Genomic DNA, 13,320 nt, shown 5'->3' on the forward strand with positions numbered 1-13,320 from the left:
AGAGAGGGTTCCTAGAAGAGAATTAACTCCCTGGGAAGTGGGAGAAAATCAATGGAAAGCAGATGCTAAGAGACAGCTGACCTTTTCAATGGAAACGGATGGCTACACATCTTGTCACAGGCTGAGAAATGCATATATCCCAGAGGAGGCTGGGGGAGGGATACTACAGTCACCTGTTCTCTCTGTTGGGCTGCTGATTTGCTTTAGACGCATGTATTATTGAAGTTTCTTCATTCCTAGGAAAATCTGACTGCTTTTCAGAAACTTTCATTTCTTTGACTGTCTCCAAGCCTTCTTTATATACTACTTTGGAGTTTAGAACTCATAGAATATTGGTTTTGAAGTGGTTATTTAAGAATAAAAATCAGAATACCAAGTCATTTACTCTTTCCTCGTTATTCAGCTGAAGCAAAAACAAATCTCCTAGATCGCCCATGTTTAAACCAAAGCTCTCCTAGCAGAAAAGAACAGCTAATAGCTCCTTTTCTTAACTCTTGGGAACCCGTTGCCCTCCTCTGCTCCTGATAACCTGGTGCCTTGAAGTCATTTCCAGCCAATCTCCTGCGATTTGTGAAGACCTACAGACTGTCTTATTCACCTGTTCCTCTCAAAGGGATCCCAAGGACAGTCAGAGAACAAGAATTTTCTTTTTCGGTCGGCCTGATGCTTTCCAAGACCATCTTTCAGCATTAGGACTGCAGCACAGAGATGACTTCAGCTGAGGGATCCCGTTTTGTGCTGAATCGAATACCAAGGCATGCAGGACTCCCGGAACTTCCTGAGGTTAAAAGCGTTACTGCCTCCTGTGCCCACACCTCTGTGCAGCACAAGTTCTTATACTTTTCTTCAGTTTCCTAAATCTCAAAGGAAATGGCCAAATGCGGAGCTGCTCTAGACGTTCGGCTCAGATAAGGGAGTCTTTCAAATATATTCATCTACTTTGCTAAGTTTGGGACCCGATGGACCACAGCCTGCCAGGCTCCTCTGTCCATGGGACTCTCTAGGTGAGAATACTGGAGTGGGCTGCCACTGCCCTGCTCCAGGGGATCTTCCAACCCAGGGATCAAACCTGCATCTCCGGCATCTCCTGCACTGCAGGTGAAGTCTTTATCCCTGAGCCACCAGGGAAGCCCTCGTCCGTTTCACTTGATCCACACTTTTTTGAAAGAAGAAAGTTCAAGACGGGGTAACATTAAAATACTTTCGGCTTCTAGAAATGGAAAAGTTCTCCAACCAATTCTTAAAAAAAACAAAATGGTTCACCTTTCACTTCTGAAACATCCACTGGGAACCTCTCAGCATGTCTCAGGGCTGGGACTAGAGGCCCGAGAGACTCGCTGATGCTGGGCAGGACTGTGGATAGCAGCAAGACACCTCATTTACATGAGGATTCCGTCTAACACTTATGTCCAATCACCATCTCGTGAGGCATAGGCCAGATGCACCAACGGTACCGGTGCATAGGGGTGTGTGTTCATGTAGGCACAGGGCACACACGGCACACACGGCACACACGACTTCAGAGCGATGTCATTTCCCAGAACGAGCGTGGAGTGCCTCCTGGGTGCTGGGCACAGTGGAGGCTGGGGATGCCGCAGTGACAAGGCCAATAAGAAGCCAGACGTTGAGCGTGTGTGCACCAGGACAGCAGGGATCAGATTCATTCTGTTCACTGGACTCCCAGACCTGAGTATCTGGCCCAGGGCAGGGGCTCAGTAAGATTTTGAGTGAAAAGAATAAAATGCAGCACAGGCTGCGCTCTACTAAGAAGCCATGGAGGGGAAAAAAGAGAAAAACCTGTCAAAGTCGAAGGAATCTGTCATGGGAAAAATTTGCCTAAACGGATGGCTTTGATTGCAGCTCTAACGTTATTTTCAGTTTTGTATCTTGCCCCCTCCCTACTCTGACAAATCACATCAGAGACACCCCTGACTTCTCCCATACCCCCTCCCCCTTTCCTACGACGTGCTGAAGAAAGGAACTTTCCGAGGATGGATGCTTTGCAACCACATCTCTGAAGTCAACTTTAAGATAATTGCAGCGGAAGCGGCTTTTAATCAACTGACAGGCAGCTTTAAGAAAATTAATGAGGACAAAAATCTTAGGAAGGAGTAAATCATTTCTGACAACAAAGCTGTCTCTCTTTTATCCCCATCTCTCCTTGAAGAAATAGTACCCTTCCAGGATACAAAAATAAAATCTCTTTATTTTCGGTGTCTGCCACTCCCAAGGCCAGACAAGATTAAGAAGAGGCTCAGTTCTCTGAAGATTTCTGGAGAATACTCTGGGTTGAACTAGAGTTATAGGTCACGTTTGAATATCAGACTTTTAGAATCTAATAAGTGCAGATGATTAGATGTGATCACAGGCTAAATTCAGGGCAAGGAGGAAGCCATGGTAAAGAGTGTATGTTGAGGACTGGAGCAAGGACAGGCCTACAGATGCCAGTTACATAATGCTGGTCAAGAGCTGACAGCACTGGCTACCCATCCTGACCCAGCGTCTCAGCTCCGATTTAGTTATGACTGACCTGAGCACTCCGGACACCAAGTCTTTTCTGGGGTTCATTTTAATGAACCTGTGGTAATAATCATTATCAGTCATCCCTAGGCTGTTCTGTGAAGATGGCTATGAAGGGTATGAAACAAAGCCAATTAATGTTTCTTTATGACTAAGGTGACACTAAGACAGCCGTTAATGGGTATCATAGCGGCATCTCCCATCCAAGGACAACAGTGGGTTGAATGTCGGGAAAAGGAACTCAAGAACCACTCCTTCAGGTGCGGAAGGTCCTAGAGAGAAAGATAAAGCTGCTGCTTCTCACTCTATAAGCCTAAGAATCTCCATATAGCACGTAGCCCGACAGGCATGGGCCTGAGTGAAGTCAACTGTGGGCAGGTAAGAATCTTAATTAGAACTGGAAAGAAGGCCCCATAGCCTTAGCTCTTAAAGTGCCATCACTCGGATGCCAGCAGGATCCAGAAATGCTGAGGGGAGGAGGTCCTCGTCAATTTTTCAACTTCTTGACGGGGTCTGAGAGATCTGGCTGAAGGAGCCACAGAAATAAAGCAGGCGAGGTTTCAGGGACAGGAAGAGACAAAGTGACACCAAGAGAGCAGAGAGCAAAGCTAAGCTGACGGGTCCGCCCAGAAGCCCCGAGCAGCTGGCGGCTGGTCCCCAGTCTTGACCCGACTGAAGGGCTTGGGAAAACAAGGATGGCTGGGCTCCACCCTCAGAGCTGCGGATTCAGCAGGTCTGGGATGGGGCTCAGAAGCTGCGCTTCTCTTAAGTTCCCTGATGATGCGGACTCAGGCCTGGGAATACACAGCGAGACCTACTGCCCAGTTAGATATGAGTAGGCTGCAGGTCTAAAATGCCCGCCTTCCTTTCCTGCTGCCTAGGAACTATTGAGAATGAGGTGGGTGCATATCTTTTTTTTTTTCCCCTTGGTGACACCCTGAGGCATGTGGGGTTTTAGTTCCAAAGCCCCCTGCAGTGGAAGTATGGAGTCTTCACCACTGGACCACCAGGAAAGTCCTGGGGGATGCGTATGTGTGGAGCTGGAGTGCTCGAGGGAGAGGGTACAGCAGGAGACAGCCCAGCACAGAAGAGCAGAACTCTCAGGGTCAAGAAGGGGTGCGGGGCGGTGGGAGAGCAGAGAGGAAGGCAGTGAGTAGGGGCGAAGCAGGGGGAAGAGAGAGAGAGACAGGGGTGAAGGGAGGGAAGGGCAGGCTCTGTTCCCAACACTCCCTCCAAACTAACCATCTGTCTGAGTAATGGATGCTCAACCCTTGAATACAGATTCACCACATAGCCACAAAGAAAAAGCTTTCAATAAAATTGGCCCTTAAGTTATTGGAGGCTTTGCCTTACACAGCACGATACTGTTTCAGGGAGAAAGGAGAGCTAAACTGCTCTCCGTCCCAGGGCTTGCTTCTCCCACTCAAGTCGCTCGTCCATCACTTCTGCCGTCCTCCCCCCCCTCCCCCCGCCAAAATAATGATCAGAGAGAGAAAAGCAAACCAGCATTGCTGAGAGTCAAGCGGCCAGTGCCTCTGGGATAAGCAGGGGTTATGGGATGAGAAGCCCTGTCAGTTCTTATTAAACCACTTACATGCCTACAACCCCCACCTGCTGTGGGGAGGGGGGGGTCTATGCATCTGGGAGAAGAAGCATAACACCTGTTAATTCCTGGGTGGAAACCACGAAATGTATTCTTGCTTTCCGGCTCAAACCGCCCTACCACTGCCTCCCACCCCCCCCCACCCCCACCGCTGACTCTTGCCCCCATTCCTAGGTAAAACAGCACTTGTTACCCATACAAACTGGAAGAACAGTTTGCTATATGACTATTTCTGGTTTCATTAGTAATTTTATATTTTTGTTATTTTATGCTTTCACTTGGTTACAACCGAAGTTATTACACTGTGCCAGTTGCCACAATTTTAGAAAATTAATTGCTGTTTTCAGTTACAATATTGTGCTTTGTTCCAATTAGGAAATGAAAGCAGAGAGGGAACTCAGGCAGTTTAGTGTTTTGAGAATTCAGCAAAACTTCGGCTCTGCAATCCCTAAATGTCTAACTTAGAAACAAAACAGAAATTAACAAAAAGCCCTACAGGAGCAAGTGTGAGGGAGTCTGGCGGCAAGTGAGGCCCTGAGGCTTGGACAGCAGCATACCCAGCCTGGAGGGGCCTCAAATGGACAGAGGGAAGGGAGACGTAAAACAGGCGTCCAGCCTTATTTCTCCTGATTTGCCAATGATACTAACATTGGGAAGACTAAGCCCAGCCTTATTAAGCAGGGAAGGCAAATATCTGAGGACTTTAGATCCTAGAAACAAGGGTAATAATTAAACTCAACCTGGGGAAGAAAAGAATTCGGCACATAGAGATATTCAAGGGAGAACCCTGGGAGAACCCTCACAGCTGAGAAAAGATGGGAGGTGAAGCACGGACAGCCAAAAAGCTGAGTCTGATAGGAAAAAACACAAATGCCACTGTGCCTGCAACAAAATCAGCAAAGGATCAAAGCGCTGCACACAAATCCACAGTAAGAAGAGAACCTGAGACGGCCTCTGCCTTGCTGGAGAGGCTGAGGGCAGAAACCTGCAATGGAGAACACAGTCATTAAGAACAGCAGTTCTCACACTCAAGTGCATATGAGATCATCTGGAAGCTTGTGTGACAGATACAAATACCTGGTCCCCTCCTCGCCCAGTTCTTGCTAGGTCCGAAGTAGAGCCTGTAATTTAACTAGGACCCCGTGCATTCTGGAGAAGGCGATGGCACCCCACTCCAGGACTCTTGCCTGGACAATCCCATGGATGGAGGAGCCTGGTGGGCTGCAGTCCATGGGGTCGTACAGAGTCGGACATGACTCAGTGACTTCACTTTCACTTTTCACTTTCATGCATTGGAGAAGGAAATGGCAACCCATTCCAGTGTTCTTGCCTGGAGAATCCCAGGGACGGGGGAGCCTGGTGGGGCTGCCGTCTGTGGGGTCGTACAGAGTCGGACACTACTGAAGCGACTTAGCAGTAGCAGCCGTGCATTCTAACTGCAGTTTGAGGAGCACCGATCCACAGGTCTGAAGAGCTGCTGTTAGTAAGTGCACCCAGGCTAAGAGCAATTAGCAATTCATTTTCACAGTGTTCATACGGGATTGGGTAAGGGATCATCTCTTGGAGAGAGCGGGTCCCTCAGTGGGAATTAAAATAAGTCAGTGCTCTTGGGGATGTTCTCCTAGGAACATCTGCTGGCCCAACAATTTCACCTCTCAATGTTAGCACAGTGAATTCCAAGAGCTAACCCCATGGAGAAGGGGGCCTGAGAGAGGAGCTCCAGGACAGGCCCAGGACCCATAGCCCCTTCACAGACAGAGCCTGACACGATGGATGGAGACACCCAACCACACTTACCTGTGCAAAGAGGGAAAGGCTCTACTGTCCCATTAAACCCTTGTGTCCTGTTCTCAGACAAAAATGGCACTTCTTGCCTTAAACGGTGGTACAGCACAGCTGTCCCCAAAAGCTGGTGTCTTCCCTCCCACCGGGGACTAATTCAGAGACACGTGCTGAGCGCTTTGGTGCCTTCAGAGGTAAGGGGCAACCAAGACCTGGAAAACCAGAAACCTTTCTGTAGCATGGGAGTTTACAGTCAGACTGGGTGGACACAGGGTGAGCAAAAACCTTGCCGAGAAGCCCGGATCCTGCCTCCCGTGTGAAGGAAACACTTCCCAAATGAGAGCTTTCAAATTACTCAGCTCCTCTCCTAAGTGGTGTGGGCGTCCTCAGTCATGTCCAACTCTTTTGCGACCCCATGGACTGTAGCCCACCAGGCTCCTCTGTCTACGGAATTTTCCAGGCAAGAATTCTGGAGTGCATTGCCTTTCCTACTCTGGGGAGTTCCTAACCCAGGCACCGAACCCATGTCTCCTGCATCAGTGGGTGGATTCTTGAATCACCTGGGAAGCCCCTGCTAAGCAGCAGGTGGAGCCTGTTGAGAATCAAAAGCCTGACAAGCCTGGGAGGCCTGACAAGCAGCTCCTGTTGTCAGGCATGCAGCAGCAGGCAGGGTGCCCTGCGCCCCTCATCTCCACAGCAGACTTCAACTGCACCCCCTGCGCGGCGGGCCCCATCTGTGACAGCATCTTGGCTTCCACCCTGGAGCTGTCTGCCTTCAGCCAGGTGTTTCTGGCTACTTATGGAAGAGAGGAACCTTGCTAGGATGGCAGGCTGTGCCCAAAAGTCGGGCAGAAGCCCTGGCTTCTGGAAGAGGCTGGAGATGTCCGTTACTGCTCCTGTCTATTCATGATTAGAAACCATTATTGCATAGTTAGGCAGAAGGGTAAGAAGAACAGCAAGGACCAAGACTCTAGGTGGTGAAAAGCAGACGCCAGGCACTTTTATCAACCAAATCTGCTTAACATAAGAATACTTAAAGTTCACCTTCCATCCTCATTTCTCTAGGTAAGAAAACAGGCTTGATGAACTTCCTGCGAAGTCCCCTCCCAATCATTCAATGTCAAACATTTCCAGTCACGCGGAATTCAAGAATCAGAACCTTCCTGTCATTATGATGTCAAGAGCAGACAATGCCTCGTTTCTACCCTTGCCAGAGGCATGGTGGCACATGAAGTCACCCTTCACTGGTCCTGCTAGTGACAAGCTGGAAATGATAAGGATGCTTTTCTAAAGATTCTCTTTTATTCCCTCAGCTTCTCCTCAATATCAGGTTCCTTATTAGGTACTTGGACTTCACAAAGACGAAACAAACGGGGTCTTATTCTCAAGGAGCTCCTGGGCCAAGAGAGGAGAATGACATGGAGATATGGAATGGCAGTTTGGTGTGACGAGTGTTAACCCAGACAGGGTGCTCCTTACTGGGGAGTGATCAGCCCTGTTTAGAAGATTCCACAGCAGGGAAGCAGCCTGCACGCAGTGGGTTTCGGGGAGAAGAGGGCACTCCAGGTAAAGGCACCCAGGCAGGAGAGGCCTTATTTGTTCCAGGGGCTTGGAGAGTGGCTCAGCAGAGCAGGGCTTCCTCCCTGTAGGAAACTGGGGCAAGAAGAGGCTGGAGACACCGCACCTGGTCACCTGCTTTCTACTGCTTTGTATATCATGGGTCCTGTCTTCAGGATTTTTCTTTAAACCAATGCTTCAGATTCCAGCCTGAATTCCACAAGCATCTACATGTGTGGCACTAAATGAGCGGCCCTGGGGGCTAAGCCCCTACGGAGCTTAACACTGAACCTAATTGGGTGGATTAAACAGACATACCACATGGCTAAAGAAAACAGGAAACAACACATAAGCAAGAGCATAAACGGTAAGTAGCACAGCACACAGTGCTAGGGAACTCACAGGTTCTTAGCTCGAGATGGAGCTTAAACACCATCTAATTAGAGAACTGTTCAAATGCTCAACTCCCCTTCACAAAACCCTGGCCAAATGAGCCCCCGTGGGATGTGGGAATCTCAGTCAGAAGCTACACTGGTTAACTCCAGGAGGCCACTAACCCCATGATGCCCAGAGGCTCTACATGGAAGATGGCAATACACGGAGGACGGCTTCAGACAAGAGTGGATCCTGAACACCACCTTTCCCTGCTGGTGAAATGGACAGGACAGTTAAGGGCATGGCAGCTCCACAGAGTCCGCATCTTCCACTGTGATTTTAGCCCCAGGAGAAAAGCATTTCATAGTATACTACCTATCTCCTTCTATAGCCTGCCTCCTCAAAAATTAAAGACAAACAAACAAATATTTCATTGGGTTCTTTATGTATCTCCAGACTACAGGTCTCAAGTTGAGGTAAGAAGTATTCAGTTTGGTCTCTAACCCAAGATCCTTTCAGGCCTCTGGGGCCCCAGCTCATGATTTAGAATATGAGAAAGACTGCCTTTGAATAGCCCAGAGCGTCCAAAAGTGAGGCCGGCTGGTCAGGACTAGGCCGGACTGGAGCCCTTCCTGGCTCCTTACGGGCGTGACGCCTCTGGCCCTGGCTGGGAGGCCGCACCTCGGGCCTGCATGGCGCTGCTGGCCAAGGCCTAGGAGAACCGCCACGCAAGGCACTCACCCGCATGGAGGTCTCACCGCCGTGCGCCTGCTGCAGCCGAAAGACCTGGGCCACCATGTGCTCCGTGGAGGGGTGCAGCAGGATCCTCCGCGAGGCCAAGCCCACCATCACGTATCGGCCCATCGGGGATAGGCTCACCGAGATGGCATTGGGACCTAAGGCCAGAAGGACAGAGAGACACTCCCTAGAGCTCTTGCTATTACCAGCAAATAATCTTCCTTCAGTCTTTTTTCTTTCTCCCTGATCTTCATCTTTGTTTGGTCACCCTGGGGTTAATCGCACAGGATGGCAGTGAGGAGCACAACGAGAAGGTGTGTAAAGTACTAAGTCTAGCTCTTGACATATAAAAAGTACTTAGCGAATACTAACCCGTATTAGCACAGAATCACATTAAAAATTGTTACCGTACTGTAACTGCTATTTTGAAATCCACTTTTTTCACTTCATACATTACAAACATTTTTCACCATTAAATATTCCTCTGTAATAGCGTTTTAAAGGCCAAATGGTATTCTGTCTTGTCAATGCACCATCATTTATTTAAGCAACTCTTCAGAATTTGACATTTTTCTCTGTGACAAATACCGCTGTGAACACCCTTGTACATAAATCTACACAGTGCAGACTGGCTTGCAGTGCGAGTGTGCCCCCTTCCCCGAGCCATGACCGAGAATAGAGCTCCTCCCCTACCCTCGCCCCTCACAACAGGAACATGCCGGTGATGCCACGGTTGTGGGGAGGACTCTTATTCCGAGACTCTCCTGCCAACGCTACCAGCTAGGACAGAGCATGTTCCTCTGACGTGTGCCTGGGAAGCAGGGGGGTAGCATGTGGCCACCATGCCCACCTAATCGGTGCCTCATCAGGGAATGCCCAGGCCAAGGTACTACTGTCACGACGCTGGGCTTCCCATGCCTTACCAAATCGCTTGGTGTAGAGCATTTCGCCCAGGTTATGGGGGGCCAGGGAGTACACTGCCAGGATGCCTTCGTCAGGGAAGCCCCTCTGACTGCTAGGGATGAACGCTGCCAGGAGCTGGCCGTCTGCAGAAATGTCACAGCTGGCATCATTGTAGATCTTGCAGTTCTGCACCAGCACATTCACGGAGGCTGCATCAGACAAAGAAAAGAGGGTAGGGAGGTCTGGAGTTAATGGTGTGAAAAATGCTGGGTCAAGACATTTGGGGGCATTTCCCTAAGGGCCTGAATCCGAATCCTCTGCAGAAATACTAAAGGCTGCCTTATCCAACTAAAATGTCACGAAACAAGCAACACAAGACACCGAAAGATATGTCTCTTCTACCCCTGTAATAGGAAACGACAGTCAACACAACCACAACCACCTGCTGAGTCCTAGCTCACACTTAAGAGACATCATTTGAGAGGTGAGATAAGCAGAAAGTTATTAAAAATTGTTCCTGGAGAGCCACTCAACAGCTGTTATTGTCCAAAAGTTCAAAACTGAGACGAATGAAAATGTAAACCCGCTGATTCCAAGAAAAAGATGATACAGGTAAAACTTGCTTGGGGTGAGAGTGCTACACTCCACCTCTACGTGACCTTGGAGAAGGGAATCATCTCACAAATTTGTGTCGTATTTTCTCCTTTAAGAAAACTGGAGCATTTAGAGACTTCAGTCTTCTGGGCAGCTCCTTGCTGACACTAATCTCTAATTTCACAAGAGAGCACAAAGGCTGGAGGGCTGGAACTGTGTTCACTCTGCTTGTCCCTCCAGCCACGCCAGACGCCGATGGCCACAGGCAGCTCCGGTCTGCACCTAGCACCTACTGAGAATTACGCATGGTCAGCCGGGCGCAGCATGAGGGACTGGGTGGGGCGGGGTGGAGGACTGCCTGTCGGTGGGGAGAATTCATTCCATGTGACGGAACTAAGGCGACCTTGGCCAGCCCTGGGACTGGGCCTGCACAGCTGTTTCAGTTTCCATTTGAACCCCTCTCTGAGGCACATCTCTGCCCACAGGAAGTGGCCCACCCTTGATGTGAGCCTGGAACCAGTGCCCCCAGGACGGGCATGAGCAGAACAGCACGACACACCAAAGGGAATGGACACACTGCACGTCCAAGGGCCTCTGGGCTCTGTCTCCTTTAGATCTGCCTTATGTGCATGTGCAAAGAGGCTGATTTACTCTTTCTCTCTCTCTTGTAAAAATTCTTGTTGGCTGCACCATGAGGATGTGGGATCTTAGTTCCCCGACCAGGGATCGAACCTGTGCTCCTTGCACTGGAAATGCGAACTCTTAAACCATGGGACCCCCCCTCTTTCTCTTATTGGAAGATTACTTAAACAGCCACTGTCAGAGGCATTATAGTTCAAACAAACCAACAGGCAAGCTCAAGAGCCCTCACCAGATTCTAGGGGATCTACTCCAGGGAGCCAAGCCATCTGACCTGGAATGTCAAGGGTGACTTTCCTCAGGAAATTACCCTAAGGAAAACAAAACAAAGAACTGCTTTCCAGGGGTGGGTGGAGGGGGTGTTGAGGTTTATCAGGAACTTGGGAGTGATTTCTAAAGCTCTGTATTCATCTCCCGTTCTCTGTGTGTTGTTAATGAAGCCACAGAGATAACAGAGTAGATCAAAAAAGACATCGGAACACTCTGATCGGCTACTGTGCCAATTCTTGGGGGCTGACACCGACAGCACCATGACACGCAACGCTGAGAAGGGAGCACGAGGACTGTTCTGTTTGCTAACTAATAAAATGATGACACCCAAATATTCAGTGCTATCACCATTAGGGCTCTGTGCCGCTCAACTTCCAACCCACCATCTGCTCGAGCCTGTATGGCGAGATGGATCTAGTTAGCACTGAGACCGTCTGCTCCTTACTCAGGGTCCCAAGCCTGTTGCCAGAAAGACGACAATCTCCTCCCTTCGCTGAATAGACACATCATTACAGTTGGGGATACAGAGTCAGAGGAACTGGGGGAGCTTTAAGAGTGAGTCCATCTTGGTTTTCTAACCTTGATGTTGGCAGTTCTCAGAAAGGTAAAAAGAAACTGACCATCCAAGGTGGAGAGAAAAAGGAATCACAAATATTAAGTAGGGCGTGAAAATAAACACAGAAGAAAATGGACTCTGTGGGCTTTAACACAGCTTTGCACGGGTTCCACCTCATCTACATTTAATGTCTCAAAAATGCATGTGAGTATTTTATGAAAGTAGGCTTTCCTATCTTGCTGTTACAGAGCTCTAGTTCATATGTGTTAACCTGCAGTCTAAACATACAGAAGCCTGCAATGACCCTCAAAACTCACCACCATTAGAAAAGCACTGCTAGACTGCTGCAGTTCAGTCACTAAGTCGTGCCCGACTCTTTGCGACCCCGCTGACTGCAGTGTGCCGGGCTTCCCTGCCCTTCACTATCTCCTGCAGTTTGCTCAAACTCATGTCCGTTGAGTCAGCAATGCTATTCAACTTCCAGATTAATTTCTAAGGTGGGCTGGGGGTGGGGAGGAAATTACAGGTAAGGTTTTCCTTCTTCTGAGAAGTTTGGCTCTAACTGCCCCCAAAACTGGGCATATAGACAAAAAGCATTTTGTGAGCCCCCAAATCTAAGCCACTGCGTCTGTGTTTGTACTGTATTAGGATGAATCCAATTCAATGGCCAGCTCCCAAATTTTGCCCCCTCCGTCAACTCTACCCAGTTTCACAACTGCTCCCAGTTCCTGCAGTGAGCTCACAGAGAGATGCAAACAACACGTGAAAACAGAATGCCGGAATTAAAGTTGAGTTTCTCCAGCAGCAGGCTCAATTTGGTGTGCAGCTAGGGATCCAGGGTTTTACTTCTTTCCTAATGACGGGGACGTGGCAGGCAAAGAGTGATTTGGTAGCTTCAGCAAGCACTGGGTGGTGTGTTTACGGTTTCATTAATATTTCAGAGCTCCAACTAGCAATTTACACTTGCTGCTTGTTGTCTATTAATTTCCCACATGGAAATGGAAATGTTCAGTTACAATGGTGAGTGGTCACTGCTTCAATTCGTTCGTGCAGCTTCTTCTCAGAAGGTTGAAATTTTGATGAGTTAATTTACACAGGCAGAGATTTCCTGGCTCTCTCGTTTGTTTTCTCAGGCCACAGGAAAGTAGTGCACTAATGGCAAGGACAGCTCATCTTTTTTGGACTCGAAAATAACGTAAGCAGGTGGAGAAAAACGTGAAGGGAAACACCAGCCGAGGACAGTGGCAACCCGCACACCAGCAGAAACCTTTGTTCTGCTCCCTGCCCTGCTTACTACAGTGGTTCTCAGGTGTTAGCAGGCATCAGCACCACCTGGATCGATTGCTGGGGTGAGGCCTGAGACTCTGTATTTTGAGTGAGTTCCCAGGAGTCTCTGATGTTGCTGATCTAGGACCACACTTGGAAACTGCTGCCTCACCAAACACCCCTTGATCCCTGAGCTGGAGTCCCAGCAAACAGCCCTGCACAGAAAGGCTAGACACACATGGGGAATGATGATGGAGCAGTTAACTGGGCAGCTGAGGATGGAAATGAGGGCTAGGAAAGCAAGGATTTTTCAAATCAGAACCGCTTCAGAGCTTCAGTGGGGCAGCTCCAGGGGGAGTGAGAACGATGCAGGAGACTGTTCCAGACTTTGCTGTGTAATCGCCTCCTAATTATAAACGATTTCCAAGTGAAAATGCCCTAGCAGGGAATGGGAGGGGTAAGAAATACTGATGCCTGGAGGAACAGATGGCTCTGCCTTCCTATCAGCTCCATAAAT

General features: G+C 49.0%; 1 protein-coding gene across 9 annotated transcripts in view; it reads right to left on the reverse strand.

Annotated features, from left to right (window-relative positions):
* The window catches only part of AMBRA1 (autophagy and beclin 1 regulator 1), a 165,800-nt gene that overhangs the window by 21,141 nt on the left and 131,339 nt on the right, over window positions 1-13,320 (reverse strand). For all 9 annotated transcript variants that reach the window (XR_006056427.2, XM_027979697.2, XM_027979696.2 and 6 more), the window contains 2 exons: window positions 9,499-9,687; window positions 8,579-8,733 (listed from right to left, as the gene is read on the reverse strand). Coding sequence is in view for 8 of the 9 variants with exons in the window: in XM_027979697.2 (XP_027835498.1) it covers window positions 8,579-8,733; window positions 9,499-9,687 (344 nt within the window). In the remaining variant the exon portion in view is untranslated. The remainder of the gene's footprint in view (window positions 1-8,578; window positions 8,734-9,498; window positions 9,688-13,320) is intronic.

This window comes from Ovis aries, chromosome 15 (genome assembly GCF_016772045.2).
Source record: "Ovis aries strain OAR_USU_Benz2616 breed Rambouillet chromosome 15, ARS-UI_Ramb_v3.0, whole genome shotgun sequence".
NCBI classification, from domain to species: Eukaryota; Metazoa; Chordata; class Mammalia; order Artiodactyla; family Bovidae; genus Ovis; species Ovis aries.